Source organism: Pangasianodon hypophthalmus, chromosome 7 (genome assembly GCF_027358585.1).
Source record: "Pangasianodon hypophthalmus isolate fPanHyp1 chromosome 7, fPanHyp1.pri, whole genome shotgun sequence".
Classification (NCBI taxonomy): domain Eukaryota; kingdom Metazoa; phylum Chordata; class Actinopteri; order Siluriformes; family Pangasiidae; genus Pangasianodon; species Pangasianodon hypophthalmus.
Window position 1 is genome coordinate 11,555,027 of NC_069716.1, and position 20,850 is coordinate 11,575,876.

General features: G+C 38.8%; 1 protein-coding gene and 1 long non-coding RNA gene across 6 annotated transcripts in view; one reads left to right on the forward strand and one right to left on the reverse strand.

The window, feature by feature from the left end:
• LOC113542750 (ephrin-B1) overlaps nucleotides 1-20,850 on the reverse strand; it is a 64,092-nt gene that overhangs the window by 35,820 nt on the left and 7,422 nt on the right. Inside the window, exons 2-3 of one of the 5 annotated variants that reach the window (XM_026940471.3) lie at nucleotides 15,540-15,815; nucleotides 3,752-4,029 (exon numbers count right to left, since the gene is read on the reverse strand). In XM_026940471.3, coding sequence (XP_026796272.1) covers nucleotides 3,752-4,029; nucleotides 15,540-15,547 — 286 coding nt within the window. In that variant the 5' untranslated portion in view covers nucleotides 15,548-15,815. The other 4 variants (XM_053235259.1, XM_026940472.3, XM_053235257.1 and 1 more) reach the window with 4 other exon arrangements.
• The window catches only part of LOC128318569 (uncharacterized), a 115,289-nt gene that overhangs the window by 27,522 nt on the left and 66,917 nt on the right, over nucleotides 1-20,850 (forward strand). The window lies entirely within an intron of this gene.

Below are 20,850 nucleotides of genomic sequence, written 5' to 3' on the forward strand. Positions count from 1 at the left end.
TATAAATGCTGTGATGGTTAATGTGGCATACACCTCTAGTCATTAGCATTGAGCACCTATGTTCACACTGCCTTGTACACGTACTGCAGCTCAGGCTGAAACTTCAGGATCCTTTTCAAAATGAAAAACTAGCCAGACCCACTGTACGCCAATAATATGAATCACAGTTTTTCATGCAAAGCAAACCAAGCATGAATTTATATGATTATTAGAGTGCTAAAAGCGCATTACAATATTACAAACTGCATCTTTAAGAAAACTCAAGAAGCCCATAGCAGGATAATTTTACTGTTCTGCCAAAAAAAAAGAGTACTTCCATTTTCAGGGGCTCAAAGGTATTTGGACAATTGACTGACAAGAAGTTAATTGACCAGGTGCAGTCCATTCCCTCGTTGCTTCAAGACAAATTAAGCAGATAAAAGGTCTGGAGTTGAGATCAGGTATTGAGTTGGCATTTGGCACCTGTTCGACTGGAGCTATCAATATGAAGTCCAAGGAGATTTCAATGCAAGTGAAGGAGGCCATCATTAGGATGAAAAAACAACATATGTCTATAAGAGAGATAGCAAAAAACCTAGGTGTGGCCAAATCAACAACATTGAAAGGCCTGGAAGACCACGGAAGACAACTAAAGTGGATGATCGCAGAATCCTTTCCTTGGTGAAGAAAAATCCCTTCACAACATCAACAGAAGTCAAGAATACACTGGAGAAGGTAGGCGTATCATTGTCAAAATCTACAATCAAGAGACGCCTTCATGAATGTAAATACAGAGGGTTTACAACAAGGTGGTAACATTCAAGAACAGGAAAGGCAGATTAGACTTTGCCAGAAAACATCTAAAAAAAAGCCTCCCATGTTCTGGAATAAGATTCTTTGGACTGATGAAACCAAGATTAACTTGTACCAGAATGGTGGGAAGAGAAAAGTATGGTGAAACAAAGGAACATGTCATGATTCAAAGTATACCACATCATGTGTCAAACATGGTGGAAGGAGTATTATGGCATGGACATGTTCATTGATGATGTAACTGCTGACAGAAGTAGCAAGATGAATTCTGAGGTGTGTAGGGCTATACTCTCTGCTCACATTCAGCCAAATGCTACAAAACTGATAGGACGCCGCTTCACAGTGCGGTGGATAATGGCCCTAAACATACTGCGAAAGCAACTCAAGACTTTTTGAAGGCAAAGAAATGGAATATTCTTCAATGGCCAAGTCAGTCGCCTGATCTCAACCCAATAGAGCATGCTTTTCATTTACTGAAGACAAGACTGAAGGCAGAAAGACCCACAAACAAGCAGCAACTGAAGGTGGCTGCAGTGAAGGCCTGGCAAAGCATCTCCAGGGAGGAAACTCAGAATTTGAGTTTTGAGAACATGGGCTCCAGACTTCAGGCAGTCATTGACTGCAAAGGATTTTCATACAAGAATTAAAATTATGGTTATATTTACAATTATGTCACTTTGTCCAAATACCTTTGTGCCCCTGAAAATGGATGTACTTTGCTGAAAGTAGCTGTAATTCCTAAATGGTAATATATATAATATATCTGCTGTCTGTTTTGGCTGCTGTCATATCTATATATATATATATATATATATATATATATATATATATATATATATATATATACATATATATATATATATATATATATATATATATATATATATATATATATATATACAATTTTTTTTTTCAAATCTACCTAGCTACTGTTCCCCGATACTCTTCTTTTACCTAACAGCTCACATGGCTAATATGATATAAACCAAACTCGTTATCGCTCATTGACAGGGATTTGGAATCTAAGACTAATAATAAAAAAACACAGCCAATTGATTTTACTGCTAAAAGGACCATTTTTGCTGAATTTTTAATTAAAATCTTGGGTATCTGCTCCTCTTGTTTTTCAGTTTCTTCTTATCAAAAGGCTTTTCTAAAATGAGATCAACATTAGCAGTGTCTGCATTTCATGTGTTGGGATTTCATCCCAAAAACCACCTAAACTGCTAACTGAAGACGAAGAAGGAAGTGACTGCTAGCTAGCTAGGCTTATAAACAACAAATTTCAGAAATGAATGCAAATAATCAAACAAAACTTTATACTTACAAATTACACTTACTGCAGGCTCCAGAGATTCCCACTGGCATAGATATGTTAAGTATGAGATCTCAGTCATGTTCATTCCCAATTTACTGACTGGCAGGTGGTTACAGGTTCCACCCCTTTGAAAGGTCTAGCAATCATCATAAAGAGAAGGCTTGCATTCAGGTGGGACAAGTGAAGAGGGCATTGTCAAATAAACATTGCGCGAAACGCACCCGCCCACACTGCATTCACTCCCAATGAAGCTGTGCACCTGGGCAGGACTCAAAAATGATGCATTAAAAGCCTGTTGTCCAATGAGTGTTAATCTTTCATCACATTAACCACAGAGTACATGAACACATAATACACAATAATTGACACACAGGCTTCAATAGCTGTCTATCAGCACTATGACAGGGGCTTCGAAGGAGATTTTCATGCATGTGAAGCACTTTTTGGAGTATTTCACTGTAACCTTTTCCCACACAATGCATTCATAGAAAATAAACATTGGAGGATGTTACATACTGAAAGAATAAATAAATAAATAAATAAAAAAGTATGCCATGCTGTACTCTGGTGATGCAGCAGGATTGGCAGCTGTTACTTAGTTTCATACCTATTCAAAATCAGTAGCAAATCTGAAAATCCACTCCTAGGAGACTAGAATTTAGGAAATTGACACAATAATATAAAAAAAAAAAGAAAAAAAAAAAAAAAAAAAGACACAGACGCACACAAACACATAGCCAGGCTCCCCAACAAAAAAAAAGGTCCGATAACATTTAGACAGAGACCAGTGATAAAGTCATCTCAAAAAAGCGGAGAAAGAATGGAGCAATCAGAGCCTTTTAATGGCTGAATGACTTTAGCAGGCCTTGGTGTCTGACATGGATCTGGTGGTCCAGACCTTGACTTTAGATCAGGGGGTTATCTGTGTCTGGCCCCCTGCTGGGACCTATTGACCCTGAGTTCCTGATTAAGCATGGATTTCAGGCAGATGAGCCCTGCAGGAATGAGGTTATGTGGCAGCCTCAGACGATGATCATGAGAGGGACGAAGGGAATGGGAGACCTGGACAAGTCAGCACCTGCACCATTTGTTTTTTGTTTTAACTTTTGACTCCCTAGGTGGAGCAAGCAGAAGGGAATGTCATTCAGGACTACATTGACCCTCAGCCCACATAAGAAATAGACAGCAGAGGGCAGAGGTAATGAAAAAAGAGAGAAAGAGACAAAGAGAAAGAAAGATATATTAAGATCCAAGATCTTTAAAACATATTTTATCCCCAGCATTCAATACTTTTTTATATTAAATAAACTAATGTCCCAATTTCTCCACACTATTTAAGGCTGTGATTGTGCACAAGGAACATTATGCAAAAACATAATTTGCATGTGTTAATCTCTGTGCAATGTGGGTAAAAAATAAATTCCAGTTTCTCTGAATCTGCAATGCATGTTTCATCATTGCAAGCTACTCACATGAAAAAGTATATTAGGGAAATGGGACAGTACTGCACTATTCCCTTCCCTCTCAAGAAACATTAACAGTATATTAACAGAAACCTTGACATGAAATGAGCATTACAGAGATTATACACTAAGATGACACAGATGTGGTAATGAAAAAGTGAATGAATGCTTGGCTTACATGTGATGTAGTAATCTTTGTTCTTACTGAACTCCAGACCCATGTAGTTGGGGCTGAATTCCTGGAACTTGATGGTGAATTTGATGTCCTTCTGAGGTTTATTACAGGTAACCAACACATATGGGTCTAGTACAGTGCTGCAGGACTCTGCTTGTTCTTTCTTTACAAGATAGAGCTTGTAATACTCATACAGCTGGCCTGAATCTGCCTTCGGACAGATAATATCCATCTTGTCTCCGATATCAGGATAGATCACCAGTCCTTTGCCACTCTGGAACCTGGATAACAAAGAGAGATGAAATGCAGGTTATAAATTTCCCCAACATTTGAACATGTATTTGTATACACATGGGTGCCTGGTGTGAAAGTGTCCAACATAAAGTAACATGACTGCAAAGGACACAGCATGTGATTTACATCATTTTCATACACATCAGACCATTCATTGAGCCCTTGCGCCCCATGGACAGGGCCGGAGTCCTCCTGGACCACTCCCATCAGGACAGAAATGTTTAATCATGAGATCAGTGATCAGTCATCATAATTTTCTATTGATTTGCAGTGACCCTTCCCTCTAGGAAGACCAAAACCATGCCAGGAAAATGCCCTGAGGAAAAACATAATAGAGCTATTAGACCCTCTCATTGTATGGGTCAAGCATTCAGGCCTGTAACATTCTCCTGGTATAGCCACACGTACTCACTTTTCAAGAATATGGTGAAGGATCACTCATCAACTATCAACCAATGCCTATGTTTTTGCACATCTGAACTCATAGGTGCACTCATCTTTGTATTGAGGAGTTTATGCACTACAACCTGAAAATAATATCCCTCTCTATGTGGACAGACTGTTCTCGCTGACATTCTTCTGACCATAATTTTACAACCCCATTTACTGTCTTTCCCATAGATCTGTGTGCACGTCACTTTACTAACTGTTCCTTTTAAAACACACTTGAGCAATTCTGAGTGGAGCTTCTGCCATCTGTGCCCCAATAATGAATCTTCTTTCAAAGTCACCTAGACTTTTTCATCTTGAAAACTTCATCCAAAATTGTGGTCAACTGGGCCTGCTCTGTATTGTTATACATGCCATGTAGCATGGTAGGATGTTAATTGCTTAACTGTATCATGCAGTTCACCTTGAATGAAGCTTCTGCATTTGTTAGACTTGTTTGTCACCAGCCTATTCACAGTCTTAACAGAGAGACTCACAGTGGTGGGATTAATTTTGCCTTGTAGTGTTAGAATCAGAAACAGAATGAGCTTTTATTGCCAAGTGTGCTCACACATACACACAAGGAATTTGACTTGGTATGAAGCTATCAAGTTACTGAAGCAAGTTGTATTAGGAAAGTTATTCCTTTCAACATGGTCATCATTTGTTGCCTCTCATACATTATATTCAGTAAGCTCAAAGCATCTTTTTAAATCTAATCCTTTTAAAACACTGTCACCAATCAGATGAGGGCTTTTCAAATCAGTTTTTAACATAGGGTTAATGAATACAACAAGAGAGTGTTTCCCATCTGTTGATTTATTTGGGGCAAAAGTAGAAGGGCATGATTTGAAGCTGCAGGAAGACTCTGAGAGAGGAAAAGCTCTGTCTGACATAAAACAGCTGATTTGTTTTGAATTAGGCCTAAGCCTGAAAATCATGGTTGCTGTCTTTTAGTGAGCTTAACTATATAATATATTATATAGTATAAATTGTTTATTTAGCATATACCAAACCTTTAGTAATTTTGGCCTGTTAAGTCTGCACTCCTGTCATTTTGCATTTGCCTGACAGGTGTGAACACACATGAGGCAAACAGACCCGGATAAATCTGGTATTATGAGTTGACTGTGTACAACAGGCTGTTGTGACTGAGATGGCATCCTGGTGTGCTGTCCAACTGTTTGAAATCTAAACATAAAAGAGTCATGATTTAATGAAGTCTCCATAAAAATTACTATTACAGAATAATGAGGTTTGGCAATCCCAGCTTTTTTCCTATTTTTGAACTTGAATGGAATCCTCACATCAATTACATACACATTAATTCTGAGAGATTTAGTGGAACTAGGTGTCATTTGTCCAAATCACTCCAGCTGTTTGCCTATTTATGCTAAAGAACACAAGACCTCAATATCAAGTTCTAATTGTATTTACAAGATGCAGCAGTGAGGCATAAACATGTTGCCATGGCAATGCTGGGCTTTGACCACTTTGACCACCTGACCTACTCCTCTTTCTCTCCCTCCCTAAATTTCTTTCTTTTTTTCTCCCCGCTATCTCTGATTCTGTCTCTGGTTCCCTTTCTTTCTCTCCCTCCTGTCTATCCCCCTGTTTCTACCCTCCTCTTTTTCTCCATCCAACAAATTATTTCTTTGAATTTTACAGTAATGAGTTTATAAGTTTTAAGTTCATAAGTTATATGTCGTAGGATAAATAGAAAAGAGAAAGAGAAAGGACTGAACCCCATAAGAGCTTTTATTAGAAAGAATGAGACATAGTTACAGGAGTTGGACTCTGATATGTGTGCTTAAAATCACATACAAAAGGGTTTGGCAAAACAGTTAAACAGAAACTTGCATTTAAAGGAATGCATGAGAATAAAATGCCTTTGATTTAATTTTACTAACAAATTATAACTTTGCATCCGGTTGCCTCCGAGTGTGACATTCTTATCTCTGAGGCCTTTGTGAAGTGTTAAGCATAATGAGGTTTTGGCTCAACTTGAAGACTGGAAGTACCATCATAGATGTGAGCTAATGCAGATAGAAGAAATAGGGCACCAATTAGCTTTTACCCCTTTTTAAAAGCCCTCCACTTGGCAACTGTCATCTATATTTGACCACAAAGAGTGTGCTGTTGTCTGCTGTTTCCATGTTTTTGGAGAGTTTACAACTGCACTATTTTAGCTACAAGGAAGGAGCTAATACAGCACAACTGCTGAAAGAAAGGAGCAGAAAAGGTTAAACATTCCTTCCTAGTTAACTGATAGGAAGGAATATTTAACTGTCTGACTAGCAGAGCTACTAACTGGTGTTACTAGAAAACTGTAAGTAGACAAACCTTAGTTCAATTAATATAAATATCACTTTATGGTATTAAATATAAGTGTTCGTGCAAAATCTACATTAAACACTTTCATGGCAGCAAAACCTATGTGACAAGGGCAGTTTGGGGGCAGGGGTGTGGGATGCTTTCTCAAAACAAAACACAAAATCTCTCTGTGAGAACTCAACGCTTAACCCTTCACACTTCCCCTGAGGAAAAAAAATAGGCACATGATTTTCCCCTCTGGCCCCCATTTCACAACCTCAACTCTACCCCCTCAAGCCCAGCCTGAAACACCCTTATGCTCAAGCAGGGTTTCAAAAGAACAGTGGGGTGCACAAATAGGCTGGAAAGCCAGACCAGGCCTGCCCCATTCCTTCAAGTGCCGGCATTCATATCTCCCTGCACAAACCCTTCACTGGGAATTAAGTAACGTGAGATCCAAATCCTGTTTAGGGTGTCTTGGACAACCACTGGCAAGCTGTACACATAACAATCTGAAGCTTGAGACAAGTCTCAAATTGATCTGTCTAACAGAAAAACAGCGAGAACAATATTTTTTCCCCACACATATTCTTTTTTTCTTGTTGGACATGATAATTTCCCTCTGACTGTCAGTATGGCAGATCATATAATTTATTTCCCCTTTATTCAGTAAAGCAATTAGTGCACAAAATAAAAATCTGATTTAATGCACACTTTTCTTGTAATTTATGCATGTCAAAAAAATATAGATCTCATTCCTTGGCTCTGTACTGAAATTCTTAAGTATAATTTGATTGCTCATATATAATGCTTAATTAACCACTTATTTATTCAGCCTTATCTGAAATATGTGTAATTTGAAGTCTTCCAGTGAACATTGTCTGCATTTTTTATGGCCTTGACACACACAGTTCAACTCTTTCAAGCTCTTTCCAATTCATTTGAGTATATAAACGACAACAGCATGTTCATGGCTTTGACAACCCCCAGTCAAATCTAAACAATGCCAAAGAGCAGGCTAGTGCTCGAGAGTCTGGAGGATCTTGGATGTGTGGGGGAAAGTAGACACCTTGGTATAAAAAAAAAAAAAATGAAAACACTCAGGAAAATTTGACAGGGGTATAAGAAAATGTGCCTGCATGTCTATGCTCAAGGTGCTATGTCAAATTTCACTGTAAAAGGAGAGAGACCTCACTAGATTTCTAGAAGCCCATGGCAAAGGCAGACAGAGGAATTTTTTATATGTAAAAATTTAACTTTAATATTCTAAAACCTGGGACTACACCATTCACTAGTTTTTACGAAACTTTATGGTTTATGGTTATTAAGTTCTGAACCATAATACTACCATGTCTTTACTATGGTAGTTAATGTTAATTATGGCTACCGGAATTTAAACCATAATGGGACCATGATTTTACTGCAGTGCTTTGGCGTGTTTAAGTTTTGTATATTCAACCATAATAATACTATGGTTTTATAAGAATGCTTTATAAATGAAATGAAAATGAAATGAAATGAAGTGAAAGCCTTTATTGTCATTGTATATCTCCGTATACAACGAAATTAGGAGCACTGCTCCTGACTGGTGTTATAAAAAACAAACATAAAACATCATACAATAAATAGACTATAAAATGAGTATACCATATAGTATAGAAGTATGTATGTATGTACAGCAAGTATACAGTATAAAGTATATACAGCAAGTGACTAAGTCATAGTATTGCACATTGAACATTGAGAACATTCTGAAAAGTGACCAGTGATAGAATAGCACATTACCGTCTACACTGGTGTAAACAGTTTAGTATAAACAGAGTACAGATTGAAATGGAATAAGTGACCATAGTTGAGTAAGTGACCAGAGATAGCAATTGCACACTTACATTCTACATTTAGTGCATTTGAGAGTTTAGAGTGCTGATAAATAAAGTGACCAGTATTGCACAGAGACATTCTATATATGATATCAAACAGCAAGTGTAGACAAAAGTAGAGACTGTTGAAATAAGTCACTGTAGTTGGACACAGTGATCAGGAGGTAGTACTGTACATTAACATTTTACGTTTAGTGCATTTGTGAGTTTATAGTCCTGATAGCATTAGGCAAAAACTGTCCTGAAACCGAGTGGTCCTTGTTCTTAAGGATCTGTACCGCCTGCCCGAGGGCAGGAGATCAAACAAGTGGTAGCCTGGGTGTGATGTGTCCTTGATAATGTTTTTGGCCCTAGTGAGATAGCGGGAGCAGGCAATATCTTCCAGGGAGGGTAGAGAGCAGCCAGTGATTTTTTGGGCTGTGTTTATTATCCTTTGGAGGGCTCTCTTGTCTGCTGCAGTGCAACTGGAGTACGACAATGAAATGCTGTATACTAGCACGCTTTCGATGGTGGAGCGGTAAAAGGCCACCAGCAGCTTGCACTCCAGGTTGTTTTTCCTGAGCAATAGTCACTGTGATGGAGTAACATTATACTATTGTATCCTCCAGTAAATAATAAATACTGGTAAATACTTACAGTTAGGTCCGGAAGTATTTGGACAATGGCGGAGTTTTTGTGATTTTGCCTTTATACACCACCACAGTGGATCTGAAATAAAACAATCAAGATGTCATCGAAGTGTAGACTTTCAGCTTTATTTTAAGAGGTTCCACAAAAATATGGCATTTATCATTTAGGAATTACAGCCATTTTAAGCAAAGTACTTCCATTTTCAGGGGCTCAAAGGTATTTGGACAATTGACTGACAAGATGTTAATTGACCAGGTGCAGTCCATTCCCTCGTTACTTCAAGACAAATGAAGCAGATAAAAGGTCTGGAGTTGATATCAGGTATTGAGCTGGCATTTGGCAGCTGTTCGACTGGAGCTACCAATATGAAGTCCAAGGAGATCTCAATGCAAGTTGAAGGAGGCCATCATTAGGATGAAAAAACAAAAGAGACCTATCAGAGAGATAGAAAAAACTTTAAGAGTGTCCAAATCAACAATCTGGTACATTCTTAAAAAGAAGGAATGCACTGGTGAGCTCAGCAACACCAAAAGGCCTGGAAGTCCACGGAAGACAACTAAAGTGGATGATCGCAGAATCCTTTCCTTGGTGAAGAAAAAACCCCTTCACAACATCAACAGAAGTCAAGAATCCTCTGGAGAAGGAAGGCGTATCATTGTCAAAATCTACAATCAAGAGACGCCTTCATGAATGTAAATACAGAGGGTTTACAGCAAGGTGCAAACCACTGGTAACATTCAAGGACAGGAAAGGAAAGGTAGATTAGACTTTGCCAGAAAACATCTAAAAAAGCCTCCCATGTTCTGGAATAAGATTCTTTGGACTGATGAAACCTAGATTAACTTGTACCAGAATGATGGGAAGAGAAAAGTATGGTGAAAGAAAGGAACAGCTCGTGATCCAAAGTATACCACATCACGTGTCAAACATGGTGGATGAAGTTTTGGCATGGGCATGTATGGCTGCCAATGGAACGGGCTCACTGGTGTTTATTGATGATGTGACTGCTGACAGAAGTAGCAAGGTGAATTCTGAGGTGTATAGGGCTATACTCTCTGCTCACATTCAGCCAAATGCTACAAAAACGATAGGATGCCGCTTCACAGTGCGGGTGGATAACGGCCCTAAACATACTGCGAAAGCAACTCAAGACTTTTTGAAGGCAAAGAAATGGAATATTCTTCAATGGCCAAGTCAGTCGCCTGATCTCAACCCAATAGAGCATGCTTTTCACTTACGGAAGACAAGACTGAAGGCAAGAAGACCCACAAACAAGCAGCAACTGAAGGCGGCTGCAGTGAAGGCCAGGCAAAGCATCTCCAGGGAGGAAACTCAGTGGAAACTTGGTGATGTCCATGGGCTCCAGACTTCAGGCAGTCATTGACTGCAAAGGATTTTCATCCAAGTATTAAAATTATGGTTATATTTACAATTATGTCACTTTGTCCAAATACCTTTGAGCCCCTGAAAATGGAAGAACTTTGCTTAAAATGGCTGTAATTCCTAAATGGTAATTGCCATATTTTTGTGGAACCTCTTAAAATAAAGCTGAAAGTCTACACTTCGGTCACATCTTGATTGTTTTATTTCAGATCCACTGTGGTGGTGTATAAAGGCAAAATCACAAAAACTCCGTCACTGTCCAAATACTTCCGTACCTGACTGTATATTCCTTATGTTAACTGTTTTGTTACACTTATGACACTACCATATGTTACTATATAGTTTAAGGTTTGATGTTGGGCTAATTTCTTTATATGTATTTATTTATATGTATGTTACTTATATGTAAGAAGAAACCATAGTTTATTTTTTCCCCCAAGCCTTTTCTGGTTCAGTTATATACACTCACCATCAAATTTAACAGGAACGCCTGTACACCTGCACATTTATGTAGGTATCCTACATGCAGATACAGGACAAGAGATTCAGTTAATGTTCACATCAAACAACAAAATGAGGAAAATAATGATCTCTGTAAATTTAACCATGGCATGGTTGTTGGTACCAGATGTGCTGGTTCGAGTATTTCAGAAACTGCTGATTTCCTGGGATTTTCACACACAACAATTGAGTGAGTGACAGTTCTGTGGAAAGTGCCTTGTTGATAAGAGAGGTCAGAGGAAAATTACCAGACCGGTTTGAGCTGACAGGAAGGATACCGTAACTCATATAATCACTCTTTACAACCATGTTGAGCAGAATAGCATGTCAGCATGCACAAAACATCAAGCGTTGAGGTGGATCAGCTACAACAGCAGAAGACCACGTCAGGTTCCATTCCTGTCAGACAAGAACAGGAATCTGAGGCTATCACGGGCTCACGCTCACCCAAACTGGACAGTTGAAGATTAGAAAATAAATCACCTGGTCTTTGTCCAGTCTTCAACTGTCAAGTTTCAGTGAGTCCCAGGGTAACATCTAAGGACCTACAGGTCACTCTGCATTGAGTAATGCCCTAGAGGAGAGTAACAGTGTTGCTGAATTTCCTCCATTTGTATATCATCTGCCTCACAGTGGATTGGTGGAGGCCAGACTCTTTAGAAATGGTTTTGTAAACTTTTCCAGCCTGGTGAGCATCAACAACTCTTTTTTTGAGGTCCTCAGGAATCTCCTTTGATCGAAGTATTGCACACTTCCATAAACCTGTGTAGTGAAGACCAGAGTTTGATAGTGAAGACCCAAGTTTTTGTTCTTGAAACATGGGTGAGCCTGCTAAACTCATGCCTGATTGCCATCTCCTTGATTGAAACACCTGACCTCAATTACCCCTTTAAATTAACTCATACTCCTAGAGGTTCACATACTTTTTCCAAAAAGATATTTAATGTTGGATAATTTTGCTCAATAAATTATTGTTAAAACTATGTTTTTGCAACATTTGTTTCATTTGGTTCTCTTTATCTATTTTTAGGACTTAGATATTCTTTAATGGATATTCTTTAACAGACTTTAATATTCATTTTGATAACCCAGAAGACCCTCTGAGAACAAGGGTTGTGTCCATTCTAGATTCAGTAGGGGCTAATCAGAATGTAATAGGACACATTCACAGTGGTGGTCACACTCTTGATTTAATGCTAACATTCGGATTAAATATATAAAATATAGTTACATTTCCACAGTCTGAAGCTATCTCAGATCATTACCTCATCTCATTTAAAATGTATCTTAATCATAATATATGCACCTTGCTATCCCACCATGTCAGAATCAGAATCAGAGAATCAGAATTATTGCCAGGTATGTTTACACATACGAGGAATTTGTTTTAGTGACAGAAGCTCCACAGTGCAACAGAATGACAGTGACAAGACAAGACACAGAAAATAAAAAATAAATAGATAAAAAGAATAAATAGAAAACTTACATTCAAACTTGCATGCACATCAGCAACTGCACAGTTTTATCAGTAATCCCAGAGTTACCAACCATGATTGGATCACCGTCTAATCCCAAAGAACTTGACCAGGCAAATGAATGCTTAGAATCAAATAAAAAAATAATTACAGAGAAAAAGCTAGCACCCTGGAATAACAATCACACACTCACCTTAAAACAGACCACTCAAAAATTAGAACGTAAATGGCGTCAAACTAAATTGGTAAAGGACATTAAACACTGGATGCTTATTAACTTTCTCTTACTTAAGAGACAGAACTACTTGTACTAGGAACACATGAAGCTAGACGTAAGCTTTCTGATTACATAATAACTCTAGATGGCCTTTCTGTTTCATCATGTGCAGCAGTAAAAGACCTTAGTGTGATTATTGACTCTAGTCTTTCATTTGAAGCTCATGTAGATAATATTACTATAATAGATAATAGCTTTCTTTCATCACAGAAATATTGCTAAAATATGAAATATGAGAATATAAGAAATATGCCACTAAACGATGCAGAAAAATTAGTTAATGCTTTTGTTACCTCTAGGTTGAATTATTGTAATGCCTTGCTGTCTGGATGCTCCATTAGATGCATAAGCTCCAGTTAGTCCAGAATGCAGCAGCGAGAGTCCTTACTAGAACCAGAAGATATGACCACATCACCCCTATCTTATCCACACTGAATTGGCTCCCAATCAAATTTCCTATTGATTATAAAATACTACTATTGACCTATAAAGCACTGAATGGTCTCACGCCGCAGTACGTGAGTGAACTTTTGGTCTTTTATGATCCGCCACACCTACTTCGATCAAAAGGCCTATTTGTTGGTACCTCGAATAGTGAAGGCTGCAGCAGGGGGTAGAACTTTCTCTTAGAAAGTCCCACAGTTATGGAACAGCCTTCCAGTTAGTGTTCAGGGCTCAGACACAGTCTCAATGGGTAAGTCTAGACTGAAAACATATTTGTTTAGTCAAGCCTTTTGTGAATAGTTTTTTCTTAGGTAAAGGAGCAGGTCTGGAGGGTTCGCAGACATAGTGTTGTGGTGAACTGGGATGTCTGGATGTTGTCGCCCCCCCCCCCAACTCTCACGCGTTCACTCAGGTTTGTTGACAGTGGAGTGGCTGGCCGCTTTATATCCCAGGGTGCCCTCATGTCTGTGTTACCTTCTGGCTCTCCCTTTTATTTATACCGTCACAGCTAGTCTTGCCGGAGTCCTTGCTTACACTCTGAAAACAAAGTACATTGTCCTTAACCATTATGGGACAAAAACTTACCTAACAATCCCTCCCTCTCTCTGCCAAGCTAGACATGCTACTCCTGAGATGCCAGTGATCCTGACCCCTTCTGCTCTCCGGACCTGCCTCATCCATCCTGATGCCCTACTTCTGGTTGGAGTTCTCATCACTGCTGCTGGGGGCAACCCCACATGGACAGCCTTAGATCATTGGGATTGCTGGGAATGGTGCCACTTTGGGGCCGTGGAGATGGCTTGGGGATCTCATATAGGGAGTTGTACTATAATGGCTTGGGACTGTGATTGCTGTGGTGGCTTTGGGGCTGTGGTTGCCACAAGCAGCTTTGTACTCAGGATTCCATCAGTGGACAGTCGATAGGTTTAACAAACCAGACTTCTTGTGAAAACTGTGATGAATTTACTGGTTGCACAACTGCACTATTTGTCCATATAGTACACAATTATAGAAGGAATCTATTTATAATTGCACTATCCGTTAGCACCCAGATGAGGATGGGTTCCCTTTTGAGTCTGGTTCCTCTCAAGGTTTCTTCCTCATATCATCTCAGGGAGTTTTTCCTTGCCACCCATTAGGGATAAATTCACAATTTACAATTTATGTTGGCTTAATTTTATTTGAATGTATTTATTTCTGTAAAGCTGCTTTGTGACAATGTGCAGTGTTAAAAGCGCTATACAAATAAAACTGAACTGAATTGAACTACCTCATTCATGCTTGACTGATGAGCTTGTATGTTTTGGATCACGAGCAGCTCCTTTATTTCTCCATTCTTTGGCATTTCCATCAGTTTGATAGCAGTTAACCTTGGTTCCAGAACTTTTGTGGCTCATCTCTATATTAGTTTGCAAATTCCAATCTGGCCTTCCGATTCTTCCTGCTGATGAGTGGTTGCAACTTGTGGTAAGGCTTATATATTTCTGCTGTCGAAGACATCTTCAAATGGTGGATAATGATACCTTCACCCCTGCCCTGTGGAAGTTGTTGGTCACTGACTGTTGTTTTTGGGTTTTTCTTCACAGTTCTCACAAAGTTTCTGTCATCAAATGCTGTGGTTTTCCTTGACTGTGCTGTTTAATGGCTGGTTGTTAATACACCAGTGGTTTCTTTCTTTTTCAGGACATTCCAAATTGTTGTATTGGCTATGGCCAATTCTTGTGCAATGGCTCTGATCAATTTTCCTTCTTTTCTCAGCTTCAAAATGGCTTGCTTTGCTCCGACAGACAGCTCTATAGTATTCGTGTTGGTTTATCCTTTTTTTTTCTTTTTTTAAACAGTCTTCGTAGGCGAAACCCAGGGATCAAACCACGAGTAGATATTCAGAGCTATTAACTGTTTAAACACTCAATCTAGGAGGGCACAACTGGGCACCATGAAACAACTTTCGGCTCTTCAAAGGCAGGCAGAATTTGAGTTTGACACCTCTGCAGTTCATGTTGCACATGCATCCATGACAAAAGTTTTTAGCTTTGAATGTGTAACTGGAAAGCTAATCATCCTGATAATGATTAAGGTCACCTTGCACGAAATCACAGCAGATGAAAAAGAACATCCTGAAAGAACATCCTTCCATCATTGTTGATGGAAGTATTCATTTTTACCTATGCATTGTTTCTCCACTTTCTGCCTGTTGAAAAGACAAAGGGGTTCACTCTTGTCCAGTTCTGGGGTCTAGGGAAATCCAGTCAAGGGCCATCATCCCCAAGAGCTCTCTAGCATCCAATGGCTTTTTGACGCTGAGTAGTTTTTGGCATGTGCAGGCCCAGCTTGGCTGCTATGAGCGCCACGCCTGCAGAGGAGATCTTTACACACCATGGAGAGTCCATCTGGGCCATGTTTTCTACCTTGATAGAGGGCAGCTGGCTTGGCTGTGGCCACTTGAGCAAGAGAAGCAACGGAGGAAAGAAAAAGAGGTTTCTATGTTAGGATTCTATGTCTGGTTACAAGCTTCTAAATCTTACCCAAACCTGACATGTATTCTCCTCTCCTCTTAAGTTTTTTTTCCTCTCTCCCTGGTACACTTGGTGAATGTATGTGGAATATTAATCAGACTTGAGGTGTCTAGTTTCATACAGTACTGTACAATCATCTCAGACACCCTGTCTTATGAAACCCATGTGTTGGTGCAATGGCCCACACTACTGCAGCAACTAAGCCTAACATTTATCTCCTCACAGTAGAGGAAACAGAATTTTTCACATTGAGGACTGAAGAAATGTGACACCAATCTTTGCTGTATTCCCAGTTCTGTATTCCCTGCTACTGACTGAACAAATTGTCTGTTTTGGGATGGTGGGACAGTTTTCACTCACAAAGCCACACAATGTTCAGAATAATGTGTAGGGGAAAACTTCAGCCTGCCTGTCTGCTATGATATCTTCATGGCATGCTGATGTAATCTGAACAGGGAGGTCAAACGAAACCTTCCGGTAATGCATTTCTTTGTTAATATAAAGTTAATATCAAGTTGCCATTTGTGTTAAAAAAAAGACTTCCAGCCTTTAATCTCATAATTCTTAATTAAAGAAGGTTTTATTTACTCACATTATATATATATATACAACAAAATAATAAGATGGTCATATGGATGAAGGAAATATGGATGAAGTTACAGAAATATAGAGTACTATCTCCTGCTGTATAAATTGTATGACAGCTTATGTATATAGTCAGGTTCATAAGTATTTGGGCAGTGACGCAATTTTCATAATTTTGCCTCTGTACATCACCACAATGGATTTGAAATGAAGCAATCAAGATGTGACTGAAGTGTAGACTTTCAGCTTTATTTCAAAGAGTTGTTTTTTTACAGAGTCTCTCCAATTTCACAGGCTCAAAAGTAACAGGACAAACAAACAATCATAACTGTTAGGATTATTTTTAATACTTGGATGCAAATCCTTTGCTGTGTTTACACGCACATCAATATTCCGATATTAATCAGAATTTGGCAATATTCTAATTAGTACTGAGTCATGTAAACACTTGCAATCCAAATGCCCGATTCAGATTAAGACAATATTCTGATTCCCCAAATTCAGATTCCCACCCCTGGAATATGCCTGTTTTAATCAGAAATTTGTTGCATGTAAACACTTTATTCAGAAAATCCACTGAAAGGAGATATATGCACATGCTCGGTCCGCAAGGAATTGTGGGTGCTAACATATGCTTAGCTGTAGGCTAGGTATTTAGGAATGGCAACTCAAGCATACTTACAACAACCAACTTACATTCCTGTATACAGGAATACTCCGATGCCTGTACGCATATAAACATTGTATTCAGAATATGGCTGCCTTCAGTTGCTGCTTGTTTGTGGGTCTTTCTGCCTTCAGTAAGTGAAAAGCATACTCAGTTGTGGTCAAATGACTCAGCCATTTAAGAACATTCCATTTCTTTGCCTTAAGGAGCTCTTGGGTTGCTTTCGTGGTATGTATTGGGTCATTATCCATCTATACTGTGAAGCACTGCCCTAACATTTTTGCAGCATTTGAATGAATCTGAGCAGAAAGTATAGCTCTATACACGTCAGAATTCATCTGGCTACTTCTATCAGCAGTCACATCATCAATAAACACCAGTGACCCAGTTCCATTGGCAGCCATACATGCCCATGCCATAACACTGCCTCCACATGTTTGACAGACAATGGTATGCTCTGTTGTGTCCTTTGGATGATAAGCCCTTCCTTTCCTTCTCCATATTCTTTCCATCATTCTGCTACAAGTTAATCTCGCATCAGAACTAGTCAGGCTTTTTTTAGAGGGTTATTTTTTTCTTTTTAGCAAAGTCTAATCTGCCCTTTCTGTTTTTGAATGTTACCAGTGGTTTGCATCTTGAGGTAAACTGTCTGTATTTACATTCATAAAGGCATATCTTGATTGTAGGCTTTACAATGATATGCCTACCTCCTCCAGAGTGTTCCTGACTTCGCTAGATTTTGTGAAGTTGTTTTTCTTCACTAAGGAAAGAACTCTGCGATCATCCACTTTAGCTGTCTTCCGTGGCCTTCCAGGCCTTTTAGTGTTGCTGAGCTCGCCAATGCATTCTTTCTTTTTAAAAATGTACCAAAGTGTTGATTTGGCCACTTCTAAAGTTTCTGTTATCTCACTGCTAGGTCTGTTTTTTTTTTTTTTTTTCAGACTAATGATGGCCTCTTTCACTTGCATTGACACCTCTTTGGACCGCATATTGAGAGCGAAAAGAGACCTTTTATCTCCTTAACTTGTCATGAAACAACGAGGAAACAGGCCACACCTAGCCATGAAACTGCTTATCAGTCAACTGTCCCATTACTTTGAGCCTCTGTAAAACTCTGTAAAAAAAAAAAAAAACAAATGGCTGTGATTCCTACATGGTTAAAGCAATATTTTGGTTAAACCCCTTGAATTAAAGCTGAACCAAGCAATAGCCACACCTGGTTCCACCTGTTTAATCATTTGAGCTTGCATTTCAACAGACTATTACATGGGACTCTTGCAGGCCATTTTGAGTATTTTTGTTTTGGAGGTTTTTCCTTTTCTTCCCCAAAATTTGCTACATACATTGATCATGATGAACCTTTACTATTCAAATTGAACGAAGTATTCTTTTTTCATACAAAAATGGTTGCTTTATGCAAAACTGGTTGCTGTATTTGAGTTATAAGTAATCAACTTTGTATTTTTACCACTACAAACTAATACTAATGTGGAAGAACTCTTATTACCAATAGTAATGTACATGTACACATAGACTTTCAATTGTATCTTCTGAAAAGACAAAGTAAAAGATAGCAAATCACTTCCATAGTTCATATGTCAAAATGACAGACAAAACCACTGAAGTGGGATGATGGGACCCAGATACACAGTTTTAATGGACAATTCTGACAGCCAGTGAACATAGTTTAAAAAAATGTGGCTCTGGCACATAATAAAACAGCTCTCAATGCAGCATTTTTCCCACTTTGCAATCACCACGACCTTCCCACAAGCGTGTTCTGGCTAGAAAAATAGCATCTCTTAGGAACACACAAGTCCTTAGGGAAATTCCCCTGCAGAGGAGCATGCACACTGGTCACCAGAAACAAAACAAGGCAAGTGAAGGTGCGAACAGCCAGTGTGTTTGTTTTAAGCAGGTAATTCTGTGACAGCAATTGGTTTTGCATGTCATCTCATAAACTTTCAACATTTATGTTTCTGATCACTTTTTGAACTATTTAAGGGCATTTTATGGCATTTTCATTTTTATATGCAGTGTGGTTTACTTCTTATATTCAGCCTACAGTTAATTTTAGAAAAGTCTTATGACATTCATATTAAGATAAAATTTAAAAGGAAAAAAGGATTCATGTAAATTTCAAACCATACATACAGGAGAGATAATGCTTCACAGGCTCACACTTGCCTCGTCTGTCATGAGGATGAAGCAGGTTTAATCTTGTTCAGCCACATTATTCTACAGTCTAGTGCAGACTTCTACTCATGATGATTGAGGGTGCTCTAAATTTAGTCAGTGATCCAGCTATCTCATGCACTGAGCAGCACACTTACACTGAGCAGTGCACCTATGCACACAGCGAGCACAGGCACACCAAGACAAAAAGCCATATAATATGGGGTATTTATGATGTACATCCCCACAATTTCAGAAGCTTGAGAAGCCAACTGCAAAGTCTCATCTCTCTAATGGTTGGCTTTCATTCATTTGATTGTCTACAACATCGCGCACACACAATAAAAGCACAAAAACTGGCAAATTTGCAATTCTAATCATCCCCTCAACAATTCTGGACAGCCAAGAAACAGGCAGCATTCTCCTCTGGGATATCATTTGCCTGACTAGAAAATAATGATGTGCCATCATTGCCATGGATACCGCACAATATCCCAAAAGAAAAGAATTGAAAGGATATTAATACAAAAGCTCAGCGCACAAAATGAATTAGTGTGGAGATTAGGCTGATAGGAGGTTAATGAGTCTTCCAGCTTTTCTAAGAGAGCTCATATTTCCCTGCAACCCTGCAGCTTGCGATCCAACACCTGGGGCTGAGCATGTATTAGCAGGTCCCCCCTCCCACCATTTCCAACTCGACGCCAGCCTAAAACGCACCAAATGGACAGACCAGCAGCTCTTGGAGGAACAGTCTGCCAAAAAATGAATTAATTGAGCACATTACCTGTAAAACCAACAAACTCAGTTTCTCAAGGTAAATGACATGGATATTATAGACAAAGCTATCTGTTACATTCTCTGCCACTTGAATTATAGGAAAATGATTCAAACAGTTTGGTAATATCAATAAATCAAAAAAAATTGACATTTCAGTAGCATGGTGGGCTTACAGGCAAAACATCAGTCCTGGACAATATTATGTGTTTGTTTGATTGGACATGAAAGGAGGCAGTTATCTGACTACATCAGTCTTCTTTGCCAGGTGTTCTATTTGTTGTGAGCCCCAGAATGCGACTCAAATGTGACAGCAGAAAAACATTTCTATATATCAGTCATGGCCACGGTTATGACACTAGGAAAATGAATTACAAAGAAATTCCCATTTTTCGGAAAAAGTATTACCCTTTTGCACAATAGTAACAATGCTTCTGGTCATGTCATCATGTTAGCATTTTGCATATTTTATTGTAGTGAATCCATTTTTATTGACAGACATTACATATTTATTTGAGACATTCTGAATGTTTGATCCAAACCAAACATTTTTTTGCTTTATTGTTATTAAATAATATTTCCACAGAAATGACCGGTTAGTTATATGCACTAATCAGCCAAAACATTAAAACCACCTGCCTAATATTGTGTAGGTCCCCCTTGTGCCGCCAAAACAGCTTTAAGTCCTGTAAGTTGAGAGGTGGGGCCTCCATGGATCAGACTAGTTTGTCCAATACATTGAGCTCTGGGGAATTTTGA